Below are 24,924 nucleotides of genomic sequence, written 5' to 3'. Positions count from 1 at the left end.
ACAAAACCAGCTTCTCCCAGTAATCAGAAGCCTTAAGCATTTTCTGAGTAGCCTGGGTTTAGGTTGTTACTATGTTCCCTTCAGGTACAGTCAGTAGGGTAGGAAAAAATCCCCCACAAACAACCCCAAAAACTTTAGCCCTTTTCAGCCTTCCATCCCCCAGAAGCATCTTTAGATGAATTACTCCTCAATGACACTCAGGATGCCCACCGCATTGCTTGTATGTTATGTCAGACCGCAGGTTTTCCCCTCCAAAGGAGATTAAAAAGAACAAGACAGGCAATACCATAGAGAGCACAGCACCAATTACACCCGCTGCTGTGGGCGCTTCTGCATCCCTGCCAATTAGTTCAGGTCTAATTTGTAACACAGGACACAGCATCTCATGGAAGAGTAACAGCCTGTTCAGTGTGAAGCACACCCGAGAAGAGGGATGCAGAGCAGCATGAGTTCCCCAGTAAGCTCACATGCACACTGCAACGCCCCCGTGACATTACAGCCCCACTTTTTTTTTAAAAAAAGCCTCTTCAGCCCAGGCAGGGAAAACCAAGAGCAGAGGATAGGGTAAGGTTGATATGCCAGGTAAAGTTCCCCTCTCCTCTCTCCCAAAAAAAGCAGAATTAGTGTTTTGGTTCAGCTCCAACTTGCAAGCCCTCCCCAGAGCAGAGCGCACGATAGATCGCTGGCTGAAATAAGAGTTTGCTTGCCTCTCCGTTTCTTTTTGCCTCGAGTCCGTTTCCTGGTTAAAGTCTTGAGGATACCCCTCCTCCTCTCCATAGGGCTCCACTTTACAATCCTCCCGCTCCTCACCTCAGCGATTCCCTTCCTGGGGCTAGGCAGAAATGTCATCGGAGCTTGTCCATGCCCCTCACAGCTGGCACTATTAAGTGACACAGTTGCACCCTGTCCCCCTCACCAGGCAGCGAGGAGGGAGCATCGTTCCTCTGCGGTACTCGGACCGGCAACTACTGTGAAAGCCTCCTAAATAAGAGCGCAGAGCACCCGTTCCAAGCAACGTCTTCCTCCTCCTCCTCCTGTGTTGCAACAGCTAAGACCTACGATGGTTTTGCAATAGCCAAAAATTAAAACCACCAACTGGACTCCAAAAATAAAATCATCTGGATATGGAAATCTGAGACTCCTGATCCTTGCCAGAGTACTCAGTTGTTATCAGGCTATAAACATGTCTCCTCTTTTAATCCATACAGCGCACAGGCTTTTATATTGCCCTTTTATGATTATCAATCCACTGTTTACAGATTCAGACTAGATGAATTAGTACTGAGCTGGTCAGTGGAAGTTTTGCAGAAGAAGCCAAACCCACAGAAACGGTCAGTGAATGCCATAAGGATGATTCACAGCTGAACAACCAACTGGCAGGTAGTCCAGCTCTTTGGACCTGGGCACAACTGCTGAGGACACGTGCAGGGTCTGCACTCACGGGTATTTGGCAGAAAGCATCCCTGAGCATCACAGCTTTCCATACAAACGAGTCAGAGCTTCACACTTTTTCTGCGCATACGGAGGAGTAACTGTGGTAGCTTGGATCTAGAACTGTGGTTTCTTGTTAAAGCCAATTCTTCAAGGGTAAGCCTGCACATATCTTTGGAAAACTCTTTTTGGGCAGAAGGGAAAGAAAAGAAAAAACAATACCCAGAATAGCAGCAAGCCTACTTAAAATCCTCAAATCGGTCTATTCTTTCACAACAACCATATGCCCAGCTCTAAACACAGGTATTTTCTTCCCCTAAAACTCTACCTCTCTTATTTCTTCTCAGAAAAAATGTGTTGCTGTGATATATAAACATGTTAAAACTGCATGTTTTCTTTGAGCCTTCCACCAGTGACCTATCCCCAAGTATTTTAAGATAGACCGCTTAGGTCTGCCTCAAATTTGGGTTGTCTATTGCACACAAGATAAAAAACAGACTTGATCACGTAAAGCACACAAGCTTACATGATCATGATCTTACACAACAGCTCATGATCTCACAGGGGTCTCAGGAAAGCAGTTCCTAAAGCAATTAGTTCCTAGAATGAGCAGTGGGATGAAACTCATGAGGCCTCCTACGACTCTCCTTGGGGACAATAACAGATTCAGATCAAAACCACATTTCTAAGCCTAAGAGCTCTCTTCTATTCAGTAGGGTTTTTTTGTTTTGTTTGGGATTTTTGTTTGTTTGTTCTTTTATTTTTTGTTCCTAATGTGCCCTAAACAATCAGGCCTTTAACTCATCTTCTGGATATTCCTGCACTCCAGCCTGTCACTCTTCTGCCCCCTTCCCACTTATCAAAATTCAGGCTATATTTGCACATCAATTATTCCTGGAGGTAAAGGTCACTCACAGATTGTGGCAATAGCAAAGGGATTTCGTCTCCATCCCTTCTGCTAGACAGGAATCTCCCCCGTCCTAGCAGTGTTTAACTTTAGAGATCAACAGCTCTTGGTGTAGCAGTCCTGAGCCACAAAGCTTTAGGGACAGAGAAAGAAGTTCAGCACCACCCATAGGAACTAAAGGAATACATTACAAGTCTGGTCCAGTTTTCACATCTTAGTAATAAAACAGCACTAGCAAAAATCCCTCTGCCCCATTACAGAGGAAACTAAGTATTTGGATAATTCTATCAAATAGGTTATTAATACACTATCATTTCTGTAGTTCTTTCCTGAGCTCGACTAGGTAGCTCTTTTACAAAGAATAAAGCACTTCTATTGCATTTTCAGAAAAGAGTTGCAGAAGCAGGTGGAACCCTGCAATCAGGCAGAGGTAAGATTTAAAGCAGAAAGGGAAAGGTGTGAATCTGACTGTTTAAGTAATTTAGAAGACTCAAAGCCAGAGAAGTTCAGCTTAAAACCTTGTCCAAATCCCCAAAAATTCTAAGAATAAAATAAGGCTGAGCACCATGCACCTAGTGATGGCCAGGTCAGCATGCAAACTTTCTCATCCCAGGTTAGCAGCCTTGATTAATGCACAAGAAGTTTCTCTATAAGCGCGCATCCACAAATATGCCTTCCTCAACTCCACAGCACTCACGTGCTCTGCAAGCCTTTCAGTACATGAGGCAGTAGCTTCCTTGCAGAGTAGCTAAAACTCTAGTTGCTTGTTACCTGTCTGGCTATACATGCAGAAGTCTAGTATGGATGGTAACTCCATGTGCTGCATTAACTCTCTCCTCACCCTTGCTCTTGCTGCTACAAACAGCTACAGGGAGCCCAACCCAATAGCAGGCATTGCCACCAAGAAGGGAATACGATCAGCGATCATAGGAGCAGAACGTTAACCTGATGCCTGGATTCATTCCCCAGCATAAGTCATGAGTATTATTTTCTAGCACCTCTAAAAATTAAGACTTGGATAAGCCTTCAAGAGTTTGGGACAAATGGCAGCTTTAAGGTAGACTGTGGCTTCCAGCATTGGAGTACGTGTCTGACACACAGCTAAAACCAGGAGCAAAACACAGCCCCCACAGAGAGTGTGTCAGGAACGAGCTTGGCCCACGGTAAATGGCAGGCGCTCTCTCAAGCGAGGACTCCAGTTCAGTTCTTCCTCTTTACAGTCCTCAGCAGCATTTCCAACCAAATCCTGACAAACAGAGAAACTGAGTGCTGACCTTTGCCAAGCAGAGCTTGTTAGTCTCAGGACTTTCATTTTTTTATTTTTGATCTGCTAGGTTTTAAGACAGAGCCAAGAAAAATTATAGGCAGGAGAGTAAAAGGAAAAAAAAGTTAAGTCCTTTTTCTACTCCTTCTCGGAAAGTTGGCTCTCTGAACAGTGATTCCAACCAACTAGGTTACAGGTAGCAACAGTTAAGAAGAGTTAAGTATTTTGCACACAAATCTGTTTAACTAGTTTGAGATTTTCACACTGCTGCTAGACAGTGTCTTCCACCAGGCTGAAGTCACCTATATATTCTGGCATTTGCCCAAGTCCTGCTCAGCAGTGCAACGCGTTCACGTTACTCCACATGGCATGAAGCAGACTAGCCAAGAAATTTAATGGCAGTTAGGGTGACCCAAGCTAGTGTCCTACCACAGTGCCTCTCAGGGCCTGGTGGTATGGCACCCATCTTTTTCCACAGTAGGAAATTAAACCACTTGCAATCCTGGGTTATAGTCTCCACTTTGTGGAGCAGGTTCACGTCCTTGGCTGTACCTTGGGCAGCACCAAACCGCCTTCTGTTCTAGTCTCCAATCTCCAGCCCAGGAGACAGGTACATATTAGGTAGGTAAAGATCACATTCAAATTCAAGTCTACTCTGTTGGCCTACCACATTATGATACAGCCCACAACAGGCCTGGAATGAAGAGCAGCTGTGTTGGAAACTGGGGATTCATTTAGAAGAGAAGTAAAACGAAAGGCCACATGAACTGGAACAGCATGAGGAGCTAAGAACCTGCCAGATGTACCAGAAGACTTCTGAGCAGGACTACGCATCAACATTCACCTTCTCAAGCACCATATAATGCAATTAATCACTTACACTTGCCCTATCATCATGCACAGATTATTGAAGCCAAACTAGCAACATGCATCGAGCTAAAAGCAGTCAACAGAAGGGAAGAAATTTGTATCTATTACAGATTTCACTTCCTTGCCCTTCAAGAAGGATGAAAGCTTTGGCATGCAGTTTGTCATTAAACAGTCCCAACAGATGTAGAGTCAGAGAAACCCAACTGCATCCCCCAGCCAGGTAATCTGAGGGCTTCTTGTCATTCTTCCCAAGCAGCACCACCTTTTTTGTCTCCCCCTCACCACGTTTCCCTCCTACTCAGTCTCGTTCTGTTTCTGCCTGAAGTCTCTGGTGACCTATCAACCACCAGGCTCCTGTGACTGAATACTTCAGATATTTCTGCACTTTTATGTCTAACTACCACCCTGAAAGTAGACCTATTCTGCTATGATCAGGCAGAACCCCCCAAAGGATGCATTAAACTTCTGTCAAGCATAACATTTCTGAAATCACAGCAGTATCACTTACTAAAAGTCTCAGACAAGCAAGCACTCATCCATCGAGGATGGTAGGATTTTGTTCATATACTTTGAACAGGGCATGAACTTGAATATTTACCAAGCCAAATATGGAAAGCAGCCGGTGTATTTCCATCTTTCCTTGCCTTGAGACCTATGTGCAGCCTTAACCATCTGGATGACCAGGCCAGCATCCTGTACAGACACAGTGTCTCTGGCTCGTGATCATTTTTCCTAAATCTGAAGGAAGAAAAGACCTCTTCTCTGGTATTCCACATCAGATGACAAATGTTTGCAGAAGAAATCCACCGCTTACTCAGGAGAAGTCCTGATTCCTTATACCATAAAGCTTAGTTTTTGCCTTATACTGGACCACTTCTCCCCAGACCTTGACACCTCACCTAGAAGTTGTTTCCCCTGCTCCCTCCTCCTTCCCAACTCCTTGTGACAAGAAGTCTGATTCTCCCATGATAATTTTGTATCTTCCTCAGAGTCTCATGTTTTCCATATAAAACCCTTTCTACTTACTGTGGAGAAGCAAAAGAGCATTTCAGAAGAACAAGGAGCACATAGTCATGCTCCTCTCCTTTATCTTGACCCACAAGGTTTCTCACTTTTGCTCCTCCTCTTCTCTCCTCCATCCCACATGAGAGTGAGAGAGCAGCCGTGCAGGTACTTAGCTATGGCCAAGGTCAACACACCACAAGAGGGGAAGCTGCTTTGGATTATGGCTTTGAGTTGGGCAAGAAAGATATAACACAGCAAACTACTATCCACTGCTAGCAGCAACACCAAGGTGAGGCAGCAGTCAGAAAAGCAAAGCTCTTCCTTATCAGAAATCATGCATCATGAAAAACCAATACACAAGCAAATGACAGATCCTGGATATCCACTGTCAGAGACTCACATTCAAGACAACTCCAAAGTCACACAGTTTGAACTACAGACTTCTCTTTCTAATAGCATGCAGAACATTAAGACACAAGAATTTACCTGGAGCAACACTCTTTTTTGGAGTCTCAGACAAACTGGACATCCAAACTTGAAGTCCAAAGAGAAGGCAGCCATGAAAAGAGAAAGTAATTAGAGAAACAGGAAAACAGTCATATCAGAAAGTTTGAAAGATAGTCAAGACAGCTTCGAAAGAAACGTTAAGTTTTTCTTAAGAGTGGTGTTGGCATGATGGGGTCAAGTCATAAGGACTACTCAGTTAATTTTTATATTTTAGAGGACTTGCAGAATTTATGAAACTGATCTATAGTGATCCAATTTTGAGATCTCAGAATAAGAGACAGTCTGAGCTTATTCCCAGTCGGACAGGGAATGCATAACAAGAGACAGTTTGACTCTAAGCCTTGGACCTGCAAAAGTATTTAGCTTTGCAGCTGTTAATGATCCCCAAAAGACCAACAGGCAACTTGGAGAGATTGAGTTTAGCAAACACATGCAAGTTTCTACAAGCATTTGCATTTTGTTACCACGGGATAGCATTATGGAAAATAACAATAGAAAAATAATACTCCATGGAAAACAGTACAAAGCTCCAATAAAGGTACATTCAAAGTATAACTAGAAATGCTGGTTTTAGCCAATGAATATGAGGCAGAAACCTGGTTAAGGAGAAAGCTAAAAGAGTTGCTACCAACAAGGTTAAAAGATTTCCCTCCCCCTCCATGAAATGAGGTGTAAATACTTGGCTTGGGATTCTGGGAATAATCTTCAAATGTTAAGTGGCGGGGTATTTTTGTTTGAATACACTCAAAGCATGTTTTAAGAGTTAGTAGGTTTGTCCCATTTCAAAATAAGAACCAGCAAACATTCCCCTTCTGTGGGATGAGAGAGATAAGGACAGCTGTTAACTCTCACATTGCCTGAGAGAAGAGACGAGGAAAGGTGTTTGTACGACAGGGTAAGAATGACCTAAATTCTGACAAATGATTCGAAAATGTAATTTTGAAAACTCATTTGCAATGGGGAACCCAATTCTGGACCCATCAGTTTAACAGCAGAGAAGACTCTTCAATCACTTGGAGAGAGGGGCAAGCTATACCGGTGGCCTTGTCTATTTGACTCGTTACTGTCTTTCGATCTGCAGAATATCATCAAGGCAGCCAAAAATTAGATTCCTAGTACGTATGTAACTGAGAAATTGCTACCATGATACAAAGCATAAGAAACAGCTTTAAACCTTCCCACTGGAAGCCAGAAGTCCAAGAAACACATTGCTGTGTTTCCTCAGCGCTAAGGGAACAGTGAGGTTTTGAAATCCTTTCTTTAAATAAGGCACACAATTTTCACTACATTAGAGCAAAACTGGAATTCAGATGGATTCAGTGTTTTGCTTACTTTTCAGTAAGTTCTCAATAGTGGCAGCCTGGAGAAAAACCTGAAGTCTTCCAACTGTCTAACTTCCAAACCCACGCACTGCACTGTCACAATACAGTACAAAATACACCGCGCTAAGTTACAATAATTTACTTTGGATTACCATTTAAGAAAAAAAGAAAAAGGCTCTGCATTGGTAGAGTACAACAGGAAATCATCTGGCAGAGTAACTTGTTCTCTAGCTTATAGAGGGAATATACAGCATGTTTCTATTACAGATTTAGGACACGCACAAGAAAGGGTGTGAAGGAGTTGTTGTCAGCAACTTGTCTATTAGCTTTTCAATAGACTTCCATTGCCTTCAGGAACAGGATTATGAACTTCAGTCAGCTGTCAGATCTTTTTCCAGACAGAAGAATCTGAATATGGCAGCGATAAATAAAGCAAAAGACGTATTGCAGGAACAACTGGGAAGATTTCACTTTGCCCCAAACCAAGCTGGCAGCAAAAGGCTGAAACAGCCAACAATTAAAGATAGAGGGAATAAGCTGTGCTTAACACAAGCTTAGGGCTACTCTGGATCTGTCTGCCCAAGAAGAGAGAGAGTTTAAACCTAGGTCTGCAGTTGTTATATCTACAAACACCCCATGTGAGATCTCAAGGGACCAAACTCACCATAAAAAACAGTTCTGCTAGCTGCTATCAATTTTTTAAAATTTTCTTTTTAAACAAAGTATTTTTTTTCTTCTTGTCAAAACCATTGGTCTAAGCCAGGCTAAAAGGGCAATCTAAGTATTAACGACAGCAATCCCACACGTCCCCATTGTGGGCTCCTCAGCCCAAGAAGCAGCATAAAAGCAGCAGCACTTCTCAGCTGCCCAAGCCTGACAGCAGCTAGATGTGGATGAGGTTGCTTCTGAAGCAGAAGACAGCTAGCATATTTCAGCTGCTCCTGCACATCTGCTTAGCATTAAGCTTCCTTCTTGGGGATTTTTTTTTTTTTTAATTCCAAGATGTTTAAACTCTAATTGCTACCAGCTTCTAAGAGTTCCCCCTACAAATAATAAAAATATCAGACATTAGTGATGGATTCCACTTCAGAGAACTCAAATGAAGAGCTACAGAGGGAGCCAGGGTACAGGGAGAAGGTCAAAGGCCCCAGAAGCACACTGTGCCCGAGCCAACAAAACACAAGCTTTGAATGGCCCTGGGTTTCCCCTTTAGGACAGACTTTTACTGGAATTCTGCATGGGGCTTGGAGCCACTTTCCAATGGGATTGGTAACGGTAAACGAACAAAGCCTCGCTTCCTGCCTCTCCTCTCCCCTGTTGCTGCACAGCCGAGTGCTGGCTGGTCTCAGATGACTTGGAGGTGGGGGGGAAATCTCAGTATTTGGAAGGGAAATTGAAGTTGCCTGCTCAAAGCAAGCCACTCTTAAGGCAACAGCATCCCAATTCTACTCCTAAACCAACCCCCGTGGTCCTTGCTGCCAGCTTCAGCTGGAGCCAGAACAAACCCCTCCAATCAGAATTATTTTTAAAAGCTCAAAAGAAACATGGGTTCATAAATTACAGCTAAGCCACGGGGGCCAAGGCAGTTGTGAAGAGCACAGAGGAGGCGGCTCCCTGTCAGAGCTGTGCTACACAGAAATAGCAGCGGAGCAGGCATGTCACTGGAAGTGGTCACTGAACTCCATCCCATCCAGGCTTCCACCACAGACACAGGCAACCCCCAGGTGGATCAGTGGGGCTCCGCAGGTGGGGAGGAAGGAAGAAGTTAGAGGAATAAAGGCTTTAAAGACATAATTAGGCTGGTTGCCGTGGGGAACTAAACACATGAAATAGATGATTTTATTTAGATTTCACCAGAAGCTTTTCTGCTGCCACACACCAGTTTGTTTGCTGCTTCTCCTCCCACTACTGGCAAAAAAACAGGTGCCTGGCTGCTGGGACCAATGCCTTATGCTTATGATACAGCCCCACTCATCTCATTTTAGCAGCAGACTATTTGTCTTGTGTGCAGTCAGAGCAGAGCAAGCTTCAAGGAAAACCTACAAAAGCTAGAGTCAGTGTAGAGTGGAATGCACAAACTCATTGCTACCAAAATCTTGGAGATTCCACGCTGATGGTTCACACTAGTACTGCCATGTCCATCCCACTGGGTCCTGGTCCAGCAGGTGCAGAGAAACTCCTCCTCCACAGGCATTTTAGCAGTAGCTACTGATACAGGTTTGTTTGTGTCAGTAACATTGTGGAAAATGTTCAGTTCAATACTGAGTCTGGCATCCGTTATTTCATCATGCTGTAAAGGCCAGAAGGAACACTCTCCTAAAGAATCACAGGTTGATATTGCCAGAGCTATCAGGGATCTTTATAACAAACTTTTTTTTTAAGCTAGTGTCTGTATAGCAGTCTAGCCATATTGCCCAACAGTATTTCTGCAGTAATTCCAAGGAATTGGATCACACTGGTCATGAGTCTAAGCATGGTTTTAGTTCTGGCCATGCAGCCCTTGCCCCACATGATTTCTGCACATAACTGAGAAGTTAGCATGGGCCAAAGACAAGTCCAAACAAGTGATCTGGATGTGGCTGCTTTGCTTTGGAGGGTAAAAAAGTTTAATTATATAGGCATGACCTGTTCTACAGGAGTTGCCTTCCATTGGAGATAACAATCCTAGGTCCATTTAATTAATAAAACTATTCCACTCCCATGAAGCCCTACCTCAAACATCACCTGGGAATGCTAAAGACTCCCTACAGCTGTTAAGGTGCACCTTAAAATACTAAGAAAAGGATTATAAGAACAAGTGGCCATGCTGAAGAGATGCTGACATCTGTAGAGACTGTGAAAAGACTGACTTTTTCCCCACAGTGATCAATTCTGTAGGTCATTAGTCTTCTTCGTGAGGAGGTACTACTGGCTCAGTTATTCAAGGAGTGAGTGCAGCTGAGCATTCTGCAGATTCGTTTCCCAGACATACACCCTTCCTGTCTTAATTGGAAGGGTGAAAAGAGACAAAGCAGTACAATCTTTCTAACTGAAACTATACAGGCTTCCTGGGAAATCAATGATCAGCACTCCACTTCACTTCAGAGAACTTCACTGGTGGTCCAGTAACTGGCAGCGATTCTTCAAACTGGAGCTGGGGGAGGTAGAAGCTTCTTCTACTCATCACTGTCCAAATAAAAGGCATTAAGAGAAGAATGGGGGTGTTCTCATCCAAGCAGCGGTATTTGATAAGTCAGCAAGAAGTGGGCTGACCAAGCTGTTCCTTAGAAGTGTTCATCTCTTAGAAGTGGCCTGGAGTCTTGTTTACTGTAATGATCGTCACATATGGCGGAACAGAAACCAGAAATTAAGCCTTTATTTCAATCTAGATTTTGGAGGCCAAGTCTGCCAAGGAGCTGATATAAATGAAGTGCCATGTTGTTGTCCTGGGTGCTCAGGTTGGACACCTTACTGCCCCGAGCAGGTAAGGAACCCCAGGGGGCTAGGCTCAGTCTGTTCAATCTCTCCTCTAGCTCCTCCAGAGCTTCTTGCCAGGGTTTTGCCTCCACTTCTCCCCTCATTGCTTCTTTTCTGCCCTCTTCAGACAAGCTGAGGAACATTCTCTGCCTCCTGACAAGGTGAGGCTGGCCATCCATACAACCAAGAGCAGAAAGCTCAATGAGGAACCCCAGAACTGTGAGGCTTGTTTCTGCTCCCATCTGCAGCTAGGGCACCATGCTCAGTATTCCCCCATACCTTTGTGAGCCGTCTCCAAACCCTTCATCCCCCAGACCCATTGACCATACCTTGTCAGCCTGTCTCCATGTTTATCTCCTGTAGCCCTTTCTCCTTCAGCTGGGGCTTGACACTTTGGTTAAATGGGAAGGCAATAAGATGCTGTAATACCAGACTAGGGGAGGGAGAGAAAAATACTTGGTGTTGCTAACCTCCCCCAAGAATGCAAGTAGATACTTTTAACTGAGAATTACTCTGATACAGAGTCTATATGTAGCTCTACAACATGGCTGTAAAACAGCTTGGAAAGAGGAAAAACGCAGATGAGCCTTAACTGAATTGGAACCATTTTCACACATTCCTGACTCACACAACTAACTCATTCAATTAGGCAGAGAACAACAGATAGCCATAGAAATGGGAAGATGACACAGAAAGGTTGCAAGTGTTTTGACTCATTTCAAGCACCACTGCTCAAGGCACCCTGTTGAACTGCACCATTGATGTTTCTTCCTCCAGGCTCCAGAGGGACCTAAACAAAAACAACATTTGTGCCCAGTGCCTGACCCAGTGTGGGCCTGGTCAGCCATTACCCTTCCTAGTTACCATAATGAGAGATTTATTTTTTACTGTGATTGTTGGGCAAACAGCAGCCACCTCTGTCCCTCATCAGAGCAGCTTAAATAAGCTTTCCTTGCTCTTATGTCTGTGGGATGCTGATGCACCATGTTTAAAGCAAGTGTTTTAAGATAGTTCTTGAAGGAATACAGATTCAATTTCCTGCCCGCCCCCCCCCCCCCTCACTGGGACACTGTTTTAAAGTAAATCTCTCATCCCTGCAGACATCTCTCCTCTTCTATATACCTAAAGCAGAAGATCACCTCCACTCCCCATGCCATCTGTTCAAGAGGCAGTATCTTAAAGGACTCCATCTTGAAAAAAATATTTGACTAGTAGATTATCAAGCATGCAAATGCAGCTAAAGTGCATGAGTAAGAGGACTGCCACCAGGCATTAAATAATGCTTTTAATTTTTATCCTATTCACTGAGTTCAGCCCCATCACGAACAGCCTCTGCAGGGCTTGTACTCAGGAGGAGGTGCTGCATTTGTGCAGGGGGTGAAGGCAGATGTGCTCAGTCGCAGCAACAAGCCCAGCGAGCACCTTCCTCTCCTTGGCAGAAGTGGCTGCTCTGGGAGCTGCCGCGCTCCTCACCACCCCGGCACCACGCCGCAGACCAATCTCAGACCACTTCCACTTGCCACGTAAGCAGAGCTGCCTGGCGTACGCTAGACCCACACACACTGCTTGGAAAACGTTCACATCTGGCTTTCACGTGACTCGAGCATGCCTCAGAAATTCATCATCTGGATAACTCACTCCTGCAGGGGAGAAATCCGCAGCCAGAGAGCCCTTTCCCGACTCAGAACGGAGCAGCATGGCAAGAGGATCGTGTGCTCAACAAACTGCACAGCGACACACTCATCAGCTGCATTTCTACAGCCTCATTCAGTCCTTCGTCCTTTCTAAAAGTATAAACCTAAGGATGACTTAGTTCCAATTTTCTACTCTGTTTACTTCTGCAAAAGCCCATCCTGATCCCATTCCCAGACCCAGAAGTATCCAGGATTGTTTGGTTTTTCTTCTAGCAGCCATAGCTCACATTAACTCTTTCTACATGGCAAGCAAGGACTGCTTCCACATGATCACTGTGGTATGGCCCCTGCACATACAGTTGTGTAGCAGTTCCCAGTTTTGCTGGGAAGTGCCTAGAATATCTGAATGCTAATCCAGATCTACAGCTGTACAAACTGAGAGCATCACCCCTCTGAGGAAAAAAAACACTGCCAAACACTCCAACACTGCCAAGGAAGAAGGCAGAAAAGCCCCAGCCATCACACTTGGAAATTCACAGGTATGTATACACACTAGGATTCATGCATGGTTAAAAAAATAAAATAAAAAATAAAGGCAAAAATCACATGTCAACTGTGAAGAAGTCACACTGACAAGAACAGAAAACATACTGCAGCATTAGCATGTCCAGGCAGCCTGTTTTAACCAGCAGCAGACTGAGCTGGCCAACTGATGCATACGTTATAACTCCTGCTGACCACCTTCGCGAGCAACGCTTCCAGCCACCCCTGGCGAGATGAGCCACTTGACCCAGAGCAGACTGGTGATGATGTTGCCTGTCACACAGCCTGGACATAGGCCAGCCAGAATGTGACAGGTATAAAACTGTGCACTAAGCTGGAGGCACCTGGGGAGTGCTGTTTTAAGGGTGAGTGCTCTCAATATCCTAAGGACAAACACTGCCATCCAGGCTTCCTTCTCACAAGAGATTCAAGTTTCAGGCACTCACCAGCCTGAGACTAAGTTATCTAAAACACCCAGGTAAGAGGTCTGCTCCTCTCAGCCAGCCAGACCTGTCTGTGCTGAGTATGGATTCCTGCAAATGCTGAGGATAATCACCCTCCACTCCAGCTCCCAAGAGCATTTCTCACCTGCCTGATCTAACATGCCAAAATCAAAACCTGATACCACACAGTTCTCTCTGTGCAAGAGAGGAAAAACCCACGCAGGCAGCGTTAATACCATCTGCCACCGACAGAGTGGAGAGGAAGGCAGAACAGGAGCAGATGGAGAAGAGAGAACTCCTTGAAACCACAAGAAATGCCATCACACCCCCAAAGGCGCCAAGTGCTTTCTCGGTGCTCAGCTGAAGGCTCTCGGAGGTATTTGCAAGGGTGCACACTGTTCTGCCATGGCGGTGCTCGAGCCACACCTCATACTTGCAGCCCTTCCCTGCCTGCCCAGCCTCCCTGCCCTCGCTCCCTGACACAGGGCTCTGCACAGCATCAACTCTGAACTAGGAACGGCAAAGAGCACAAACACATTCCTTTCCCTAATCCTGTACTCTGTCCCCACACTCAAGTTTAAAAGCCAAGGAGCAAAACAAAAAACCCACACAGCGCACAAACAGTTCCTCCTCTCATCCCGTCTTCCTCCCACCCCAGCATATGGGCCACCCAGTAGATGACAGTGATCCTATACATCTAACAGGCCACATGTCTTGTCAGCAGAAAACCAAAGCAGTGCAGAATTAAGTCTCCTATCTGCTCTTCTCTTCAGTAGCCTCAGGCAGAAGTCCAAAACATTTCAGTTTAAACAGTGACTTTAAAAATATGGTGTACAGGGAGAAGTGTGAGATCAGTTTCCTCCTGCCAGAATAGCACAGGCTGGATTTGGAGTGGACAGATTCCCATCTTAAGTCAAGATGCAGAATTGGGTCACACACACACAGAGGCTGCAAGGACATGAAGTCTGCCTGACTTAGCTGAAGCTCTTCCTCAAATCCCACTCTATACCAGCACACCTAAGCAGAGAGCAATAGCCCTGCTTGGGAAAAGACAGAGTGGTTGTTTCTTTAATTATATGAAGAACTTGTTACAAAATAAAATAAAATAGTGACTTGCAAGCTTGTTTAAAAAAAAAAAATCAGGAAAGAAAACTGGTTTAGGAATTACTGCATTAGGCAAAAGCCAATAAACTGAACACAAGTTAGAATTTAGAAAATTCAGAAGTTGAGGAAGAATAATTCTCCATCATGAGAAGAGGAAGCTCTGTCATGAAGGACTGCTCTGAGGATGCACATTAGGATCATTAACTACTAACTCCTTCCAGAACCAGGCCCAAGATGTACATCCCCAGTAATTATATGCTAAGGTTTGTTTGGTCCTTTGTTGCTATGCTTCTGCCTACTCTGTCCGTCTTGTATTACTAAATCCTTTATCCTCCTTTTTTTCAAAAAAAAAAAAGCAAGCTGTGTGAGAACCAAAATGTTCTGCCAGAATCTGCTGTTTTTGAATTCCATGCAGTAATTAGTACATACAGCCAAGAAGGTTAATTGTATGATGAGAGAACAGATCCCGATTTCTGATCGGGAGCAATCCTGTCAGTACATGTTTGTGAAGTTACAAAATAGCAGCTGGCAAAGTACGTAGTTCAGCCATCCTCATCAACAGGCCAAATGGCACCAAGAAGTCAGTCCACTGTCGCTGTTCCTGCACTAATTGCAGAAAACAATGCAAGGAACATAGCACGCGTGTGTGATTCATCAGGAGACAAACAAGAGCACATGCCTCAGTCTGCAGGGATCATGTCATACTGGAGATTTCTTACAAGGATAAAGACACCAAGCCCAAGCCACATGGTTTGAGATGTTCCTGAGACCTTGCCATGGGCTCGGACAAACTTAGATCCCCATTTCCCAGCTTAAAAAAAGAAAAAGATAATCTTCCAAACTGAAGCTTTCCTTTCAGATGGAGTATAGTGAGACAGACTTCAAAGATAAACACCACAAGAGCAGAATGACTCAAACTAACATTTGAGTTAAAAAACACATTCTAGCTTTGTTGCTATCACCTGAGCTCAGATTCATTAAGCAATGAGCAACTGCCTGCTTTGTTACTCATGCACTCAATGCAGGTAGCCCCAAGACACCTGCTGCAGTCATCACCCTGACAGAAGATGCATTGCCTCATGCTGGGATTCACCATGTTAGTTAATTGGATTTTTCAACATCTTTAGTAACACGCTTTTAGATTTGGCCCCTTTGAGAACCCATTTAAAAGGTTCAGGCTTCCTCTGTCTGAGAGGGGGGGAAAAAACCCCCCAAAAAAATCAAGACAGTTTTAACAGCCAATGGAGTAAGTTAAGGCATGCCCACAGCATACCAGCAGTTGTGTCCACAGCTCTTCTAATATTAAAAGGGCATCCATCACTTGAGATGACATCCCATCAACACTGCAACAGCCTCAAGGAAGCACCATGCCTCTCTTGGAAAGGTCCTTCCCTCTTCCTCCACTGCAGATATCTACAAGTATCATAAAATATCTGCCAGGGCTAGAGGCTCTACGTTCCCTCCTCTCTGTAGCTCCGCAGTAGGCATCTAGCTATGAAGCTGGCAGAGGCCTCTGCACTTAGTTGTGCCAACAAGCTTTGTCCCTAGGGTCAGCACCCAGGTTCTGCAACAGGTAGAGACAGCTCAAGCCACACAGCCTTGCTGGTCCAGCTAATGGCTCACACATTTGTGACCCTGTTGAATGATTAAGCACAGAAGGGCTCGCACAAACCATTTGTTTTTGCCACATCACCTCAAAGGAGGCAGTTCAAATGGAAGTTAAGAAAATAAAGCTCATTTATAAAAAAAAAAAGGCATGCCACGGAGCTGTAAGTGCAGCCTAGGCATATGCAGTGTGAAAGGATCAGAAAGGTTAAGATCTGAAGTGATGAGCACAGCTCAGCTGCAAAGACAGAAAAAGCTCAAAGTTAAGCCATTTCCCTTTGCAATTACAAAGGAAGCAGAAAAGACTATCCCTAATACCTTAATTGCTGGTGGTTTTTTTGAGTTATCTCCCTGAAGATGACAGAGCACACATCCTCAGCATGCGAGTGTGAGGAAGGGGGCTTCCCTAGTAATGAAGAATTAGGCTAAAGAAACAACTCTTGCTGTCAGCTCCACCCGTAAGCCCAAGGCAGCAATCTCACAAAGTGATCAGCCACGAGGGCCCTCAGTGTTGTTACAGTGATTTGCTTGTTTTTCACTTGGAGGCCTCACTTCCGTCATTGTTGCAACTCTCAGTTCTACTTAATTTCCCTGTTGAGGGAAAAGAGAGCATTACAGATGTTTCTATAAAAAGTTTGAGAAGTAGCTTCCAATGGACTCTGAAGCGTTTAATTACTTGCCAGCAGATATATCCTTCCTAGTTTTAGATTACAGGAGGGAAAGGAAGCAGACATTGTTGTCTGAGTGCTGCCATATTCTGCTAGTCCAAAAATTGGACACAGGGACTGAGTTGAAGGATAGTTCTTTCTGCTGAGGAAGCCAAGCCTCATCAGCATCCTCACTGAGGCTACACCGGCTTGGACCAAATTCTTAAGTTAATATTCTAAGTGCTCAACTACAGTGGCTACTTAAATAGACTTCAGCTGGCAGACTCCACCAAAGTACAGCCAGAATCTCATCAACTAGAGAAAGCAGACACTGCAGTACTGATGGAGCTATAAACGTGGTTGGTTGGTTTTTTGTTTGGTTTTTTTTTTTTTTGGTTTTTAGTTTACTCCCTCTCACTTGGAGGGGCATCCTCCTGCATAGCAACAAGGTGCCTGAGAAAGCTTGAAGCCAGCTGTGCCCCCAGCAGCAAGCTGAGCAGTCAGAGCAGTGGGAGTAAGCAAACAGTAGAGTTTTTTTGTCATGATTTCAGAAGAGGGTAGCCAGCAGTACTCCTGCTAGCACACACTGAAAGAAGTGAGCACAAGGGCTTGGCTGTCTGCAAGGCTGGTGGCAGAGATCCATGCCTTAGCTTTGAAAGCAAAGGTGAAGCAGCATCTTTTCTGCCAGGTCTGACCCCACTGTTAGCAAGGAGAATCCTCTCAGTAATTGAGCAGCACTGAGACTCAGCATGGAAAAGCTATGGAGCCCACATCAACTCCCTATCGCCACCAAACACCAGGTCCCAAATGCTTGCTTCAGTTTCATGACTGGAGATCTGACAACTCTGGCATGAAACCAGACAAGAAAGATTCTCAGCAAGGAAAGAGAGCAAGATCATCTTACTCCAGGAGTCTGAAACTTGCTCTAGGCAGCAAAGGGAAGGGGGATGGGGACATCTTTGGGGGGAAACCTACTCCAACTGGTTTTTACATGCCATATCAGGATTAGCAGAAGTCTCAAGGGTTAATTAGTTCACCATGCACAGATGGTAGCTGGTAGGGTTTGCAGAGTGGATTAACCTAATTTGTGGTTTGTAATGTACCATGCAAATATCCATTACTAGACTTGCAGCAATTCTGCCCTTATTTTGATTTGAGGAGAGAAAACTACACAATGGATGCTTGCATAGAAGTAATGCCAATTTTGAATAACAAATGAGTTGCTGTTTGCTTGGTTAACGTGATCAACAAATTGGCGCCTGAAATATAATTCCTTTCCTTTCTGCCACAGAGGGTCTTTGGAGAGACCTCGATGAGACCATTTGTTGTGAGCGTAACAGAATATGCCCACCGTAACCACTCCTTACAGCTGTACAGAGGTCTCTTCAGCACTGACAGATGGTCATAGCACAACAATTCAATTGACTAGAAATACGAAGGCAGCTTTCCGAAGCAGCTCTGCAGCATGTCAAGTAGAGCCCTGCAAATCCAAGGTAACAGCACATGTGGCAGTTCAGGCCACAGCAAGCACCCATGCCCACGCAGAGCCTCAGTTGTTTCAGTGAAGCTCCAGGTCTCTAAGCTGACTGTGGGTTAAAGCATCTATAATTAGATCATATCCAAGTAAAGGGCTACATGTTTATATAGCACTATGCAGAAGAGGAATCCTGGCTCAGGGCTGGCATGCAGAGATGCCCCAGAGCCATGCAAGGCTCCCTTCTGTTTAGCTAAGGACATGCCACACTATTGCATTAGGTTTAGAAGGTCTCAAATGTTTACAGCCAGTATCAGCTGCAGTGATAAGTGTTTCCATAACTCCTGTTAAACTCTGAACTTACCTAATTTCTCCCTGCTCTAAGGGGCAAGTACAGGACTAGCTAGATGCACACTCTGGCAAAATGGAGGTCAGGGTAGAGGTGATGCTGCCTGTCAAGAGGCATTCCCCAAATGCTTCTGCCATCAGCCACGCTTGTGTCATGCCTGCACATGCCTGGGCCACAGCAGCTGTGGGATTCCTGCTGGACAGTGCAGATCAGCCATGCTCACACCCAAAAACCTCCTCTAAGGACATCTCTGGTCAAGATAGAAGATGTGTTCACAGGTCTGATTTGTTGGGAGGTGCTTGCATTTATCAGGACCTATTTGTCTCTTTAAAAGACAGTAGTGTCTGTGCTATGGAGGACACTACCTTTCAAATGTATTTGTTATCTTAAAAGACTCTCACAGCACACCCTGGAAATCTGTGCTTATTTTACCCCATCAGTTGTTCAAGTGTCATAAAGCTGGTCTTTGTTAGGGACTGTAACTACCAACTCCCTTGGCATATTCCTTCATTCATTGTGCACATACTCCCACAATATCCAGCTCCCAGTAGAATAAAGCATTCCGCTGCTGCTCTAAAATCAGGCAAGAAGATGGCCGAGAACAGAATCCCTTTATGCAGCTCACTTTGGTCACAGAGCTGCTTCACATTCCTCTTAGTACAGGGTAAGTGGAGAAAGAACGTCCCTAAATCCCACTGTTTCCAAGCCTTAGCCGTGCAAGCAGCCAAGCATCAAGAAGCAGAGAAAACGAAACAGTCCCAAAAGGAGACCCAGCAGCACGTGGAGATGGGACAGCCAAGGGATGGAATGTGACCTGAGCATCCATCCCTCGCAGGTATGGATAAACATATTATTTGGAATGCTTAGAGCAGGAGGTCAAAGAGCCCAGCAAGGCAGCATCCACAACTGGCATCTCTGCTGCACTCACTCAACTTAACCTCTCTTCCCCCAATGCCACGGCAGATCAGCTCCAGTCTCCTCCTAGAGCCACAGGAATGAAGGAGGAGCAGCTTCTCACATTCACAAAGCAATTCCTCACATCTCTTGCAAGAATATTTTAACTCCTGTAGATGTCAGCTGATGCACTGAGCCCAAAGCTCTCCGAATTTGCTAATGCTGTTCTAGGTCAGTGCTAAATCAGGCCGCCCCAGAGACTTCAGCAACATTTTTCAAAGGTCTTTACATGGACCAAAAAAGCCTCCAGTGCTGGGGCTGTGTCACTCTGAGCTAGAAGCTCCTGCACTCAGCTCTGCCTTCTGCTGATTGTACCTTTATGGTCTGTGCCTCTAAAGAAATTTCTGCCACCAATCTAATTCACTGCCCATTGTGCACAAACACTTTACTTAATATTAAGAGGTCCTAGAAGTGCCACTGCATCTCTCTAAAAGGACTCATTTTTTAGTTGCAACTCAGACCATCTTCCTCATCTCCTACAAAGATTAAGCATGCCCTAGTTTATCACGTCAGGCCAGCATTGTGTACCATGCTTGCCTCTTCATTACCACCGCTCACTTCAGGGAAATTCAGGGAAAAAAGGACCGCAAGTATTGGCCTGCAAAGGCAACAGCTATTTAATGCACAGGATGGCAGGGCCAAGCAACAGATCCATTTCAGTGCATCACTTAGCTTATTACAGGACTGCAGCATAAAAGCTCTCATAATTAACCAACAAATCAACCTAGGCAGTGACATTCACTGAAGTTCAGTATATTACATTTATCTTCCCTTCTTTCCCAGTGACTAAGCCATTGCAGTGTTTCTTCATCATCTTAAAAAGCAAGAAGAAAAAATCCTCCCCTCCCCTGCACAGAGGCCAGAGTTTTCCAGGAGTTGCTGTTGGTTTGAAAGACCTCTCTTTCAATGCCCTGAATGCAATTTGGAGCACCCACGACTCCAAACAAAGTCAATGAGAGTTGCAGGTGCTCAATGCTGCTTGGGGAAAAAAAAAAAAAAAAGAAAAAAGAAAAAGCCCTAACACATCCAGCTCAGAGCAGCCAAACCCAGAAGCACATAACTACACAACCCTATCGAAAACACATCTGTAAAAATCACTAAGAGCTACAAGAGGAGGAGACAAGCTTGATTTATATCGTTTCAGATCAGGGTTTTCAAGACATTTGAATCCAGGATCTTAAAAACAAAACACTGAGCTAGAGCCTTTGAGACAGCCCAAACCCAGACACAGGCATTTTGCATCAGAAGCCTCATCAGAGCCTTTAGGAAAAGCAAAAAAAAAATATTTGGACCAGAACAGAAAAGCATTCCCTTCTCCTCTGGAAAAGGACCCCAACTCTCAGGCTGCATTTGGGCTGTTTGCTCAGGTAAAGATTGACTTAATTAAAAAAAAATGAAAGAGAGAAATTCAATACAATTATCCTCTCAGACCAGAGAAGGAGCTGTATAAATACAGGCAGAAGAGAGCAGTCATTTTAACTGCAATACCATAGAAGGTGGGTTTCTTTTCCTCTCCAGTGAAAAGGAAAGAAACTCATGCCTGTCTCTAGCAGGCTTCAGCAATAAAAAGTTAAACTGCTACACAATTTCATGCAACACAAGATAAAGGAAAGGTGTTAAAAAAAGGGGGTGAGGGGATGAGGAAGGTCCTCTCTGGAATCATGCAGTACATAGAAAGTCTGATTTCTTACCTGATTTTCTCTTTGAAGATCCATAGTCCCTGAAAAAAAGACAACAACAAATAGACATGGTTAGAGCTGGAAATGATAATGAGAGAACGGGTGCCTCCCAAATTTCCACCCATACGCTCAAGGGCTCATCCTGCTTGCTCCCTCCTTTAAAGAGGAGGTCAGGACTGCAAGGCATTGACAGGCAGGGGCCGGGACGGATCCTGAGCAGCACCCGCTCATCAGCAGCAGCAGCTGGGGCTTCTGCAGCACCAGGGGCTCGGGGAGCATGTGACCAACACAGAGCAAACCATCCACAACTAGCAAGGCAGGGGAGAAGGGTGTCATTTTTTCCCCTTTAAATTGAGCTATTAAACGTACAGCTACTGAATTAACCCCTGACTTTCCCCTAGAGAGGAAAGAGAATATTAACTGTTTGCTGCAGGGGTGCAGCTGCTACAGGCTTATGTGGCATCACTTGCAGTCCTCTCCTTGCAGAGGATAATTTGTGAAGAACCTCCAGACCCCTCCTAGTTATCTCTGACAAGCACTTGTCTTCCGCAAGGGGAAAAAAAACAAAACCAAACTTTGTCCTTTCTTCTTTCTTCCAGCATGGGGAATGCACGCTTACTTTTCTGTAGTGATTTAAAGGGTGCTGGCACCTTGGCTTGTGGCAGAAGAGGTGAAAGCTGAGACAGTTGCTACAGAAGTGGGAAGAAATTACAGAAGGAAGCTGCGAGAACCGATTCAGGATAAGCAGAACCAAGGACAGAAACACTTCGCTATGGCTGTGCTTCCTCCTGGTGCTCTCTGGAGCCTCTCAGACCCAGCTCTGAAATGGTCTGCACAGGCAGGAGCCCGGGCAATGACAGATCAGGCAGGGACAGCATCACTCTGCGGGCACTGTGCCCGCCGCATGGTGATACGCCGCACCCGGCAGTGTTAATGCTGGGAAAAACAGCCGATGAACCTGCTGCAGAGGCAGGCTGCGTTTGCAGGAATCCTACTGGAGGGGCAGGCAGCAGCCTCTAAAGTTTTGGGGGCCAGGCTATCAGGAGTCGGGTTTTGTGCCTTGCAGCATGCTATGTACTCCAGAGGAATCAGAGAAGGATTATCCTAAACTATTTATTTAATTTCAAGAGAGTTTGGGGGATCATCTGAAGAAATAACACGTGTCTTGAGGGTAGAGGCATGTCTACCCATAAATTCTGTTTCTCCCAGCACTTTGTGTGCCATCCCATGCCTTACATGTCTAGGATTTGCTTCCAGTGAGTAATAACTACTTGGGAGTTGTTTGCACCCTCTTTGGATTTTCCGGTGTCATTTCGACTTCAATTAAATGGTTGTTTTCTCAGGCATGCCTGCAGTTGTATTTGATGTGAAGATGCTACTGCTCATGAATAGACTGTTTCTTCTGTAGAAGTGATATCATATGCAAATATAATGCCTGCTATATGGTGGCCAAAACAGAGATCCCTCAGAATGAGCCAGGGAAGGCACAATCCCCGAAATGTAGTCCTCTGCCCCAGCTCCGCTCCTATGCCAGCCTGGATCTTTGTGGTTGCTGTCAATACAGCGCTCTTGGCATGTGAAAGTCTGCTTGGTCCTGCCCTGAACTGCCTCTCTTCTGACAGCACTAAATGGTAAGAAAGTGAAACCTTGCTGAGATCCACACATGTAAGTTGCTTTAACCTAGTATCTCCACCATGCACATGCTTGATGTCCACTTCAATCCCTTGCACCCTTTGTTTTCTGCAGTAAAGCTCCCAGAACTTGTCAGCCCTCAGCTTTGAGCTGGATTGAGCTAGGATTTTCCTCTGCAGCACACTGCGGTCCCCACCTTCTTCTGTCATGCAAAAACGCTGCTCCTAGCTCTTGCAAACGTTAGCACCCATAAGGGCCCTGGGAGGATGGTGTGGCTATGTGCAATCCCTAGAAAAGAAAAACAACCATCCTTCTACTCTTGCCAGAAGGCTCTCAGCATACATCTCCCGTCAGTCAGGCATGCTGGGGACACCCCACAAGCATCCCAAGAGAGGCTGTAGGTGAACAGAGCATGCACAAAAGGAAAAAGACAAGTGGCATTAGATAGAGGCGAAAGAGCCTTCAGCCTCTTTCAAGTTGCAAAAGAAAACCCAACTCCTTTTGGCCACTTGAAAAAAAAAATCACCCAATTCACGTGATTAGAAATGGGGTATTGATGGACCGATATTGTTAAACAAGCAACCAAAAATGGATAAAGATGTTGCTGAATGTCTTTGCCCACTAGATGAGGCTGAAGTTGGTACTCAGGTTTGGAAAGTACAGTAGAAGATGATTTGGCTGTGCTCTCGCTGTGCAACAGCAGCAAACACCACAAAAGGCTCAGAATTCAAACCTCCATCCTGGATGCTCTCCCACATCTTTCAGCCCAATCTCTAGCTGGTTTTAGGTCTTGTGTGAGTGAGGCTTGTTCTTTTAATTGTAAAGCGTGACTCATCCATGCAATTTAAAGGAGGTAGAGATTTTTAAAAAAAGCAAAATTTTGAAGCTGTTTTTTCTTTCTACACACATATCATGGGATGACAAGAGATATTACTCCATAAATAACTTTTTCACTTTTTTTTTTCCTTTTTTATGTTCAGTTCCTCATCTGGCTGGCATTTCTTCCACAGCAAAAGGACAATTTATGGAAGTCTACTCACCCTTAAGTTGCCCTGCAGTGGGCAGACATGTTCCATATCACACCACTAATGCAAGCGCAGAGTACTGTACTCGATATGATGTGGCAAGTCACATTTCTGGTCAGCGGCAAACATGATGCCAACAGAGGCAATAACCATTCATGTGGGCCAGGAGCTCTGGCTCTGCAAAACCCATCATTGCTTCTCTTATGGCTTGCACATGGTGAAACCAAACCTCTAGGTTAGTTTGAAGAAGGAAAAAGCCCCTTACTGTCACTGCAAAGTGCACAGCTGAGCAATTTAGGGTCATTTACAAGATGATGAAGCAGCAAGTAGCTCAGTGATATTCCTCTGAGATCAGGAAGGTAACTAGCATCATTAGAGGATCCAGAGTGTATCAAAATCTTGAAGGCAACTGAACCTGCAACTTCTGGCTTTAGTTTCCAGTCTTCAGCCCGAGATCATCCTACACAAGATATTAAATGATGATGACAAAATATTTATTTGAATCACCACCACCCCCTAACTCATGAGGCTCACTCAAAAAACAAACAAACAAACAAAAAACGACAAAAAAGCCAACAATCAACCTATTGGCCAAGTTTTCATTTTGTCATTTATTCTTTCTGTAAGTTTTAAAGTCAAGTTTTACCGGGTTCTGGTTTTGGAGTTCCTGAAGTCATAGAATTGATTTGGTTGGAAAAGACCTTTAAGATCATTGAGTCCAACCATTAACCTAACACTGCCAAGTCCACTGTTAAACCATGTCCCTAAGCACCACATCTACACATCTTTCAAATACCTCCAGGGATGGTGACTCCGCTGCTTCCCTGGGCAGCCTGTTCCAATGCTTGACAAGCCTTTCAGTGAAGAAATTTTTCCTAATATCCAATCTAAACCTCCTCTGGTGCAACTGGAGGCCATTTCCTCTTGTCCTATCACTTGTTACTTGGCAGAAGAAGTCCATCTACGCCATGTCTCCCTGTCTGGTCACTTTTTTGTACATCCACATTTCACCCATAAAATCAGGACAAAGCAGTACCAAATAAAACGAGGCTTGAAATAAAATCCTCATCTCT

At 44.8% G+C, this 24,924-nt stretch overlaps 1 protein-coding gene across 3 annotated transcripts in view; it reads right to left on the bottom strand.

Moving 5' to 3' along the window:
- Positions 1-24,924, bottom strand: part of SH3PXD2A (SH3 and PX domains 2A) — a 261,074-nt gene that overhangs the window by 67,587 nt on the left and 168,563 nt on the right. For 2 of the 3 annotated variants that reach the window (XM_086616387.1, XM_086616389.1), the window contains exons 6-8: positions 21,207-21,235; positions 5,974-6,011; positions 1,842-1,848 (exon numbers count right to left, since the gene is read on the bottom strand). In XM_086616387.1, the coding sequence (XP_086472513.1) occupies positions 1,842-1,848; positions 5,974-6,011; positions 21,207-21,235 (74 nt within the window). Of the gene's footprint in view, positions 1-1,841; positions 1,849-5,963; positions 6,012-21,206; positions 21,236-24,924 lie in introns of all 3 variants that reach the window. The other variant, XM_086616386.1, reaches the window with a different exon arrangement.

The sequence above is a fragment of the Tauraco erythrolophus genome, chromosome 9, assembly GCF_009769465.1.
Source record: "Tauraco erythrolophus isolate bTauEry1 chromosome 9, bTauEry1.pri, whole genome shotgun sequence".
Taxonomy (NCBI): domain Eukaryota; kingdom Metazoa; phylum Chordata; class Aves; order Musophagiformes; family Musophagidae; genus Tauraco; species Tauraco erythrolophus.
The sequence above is the reverse complement of the archived record's forward strand: the minus strand, read 5'-3'. Positions and strand labels throughout refer to the sequence as shown.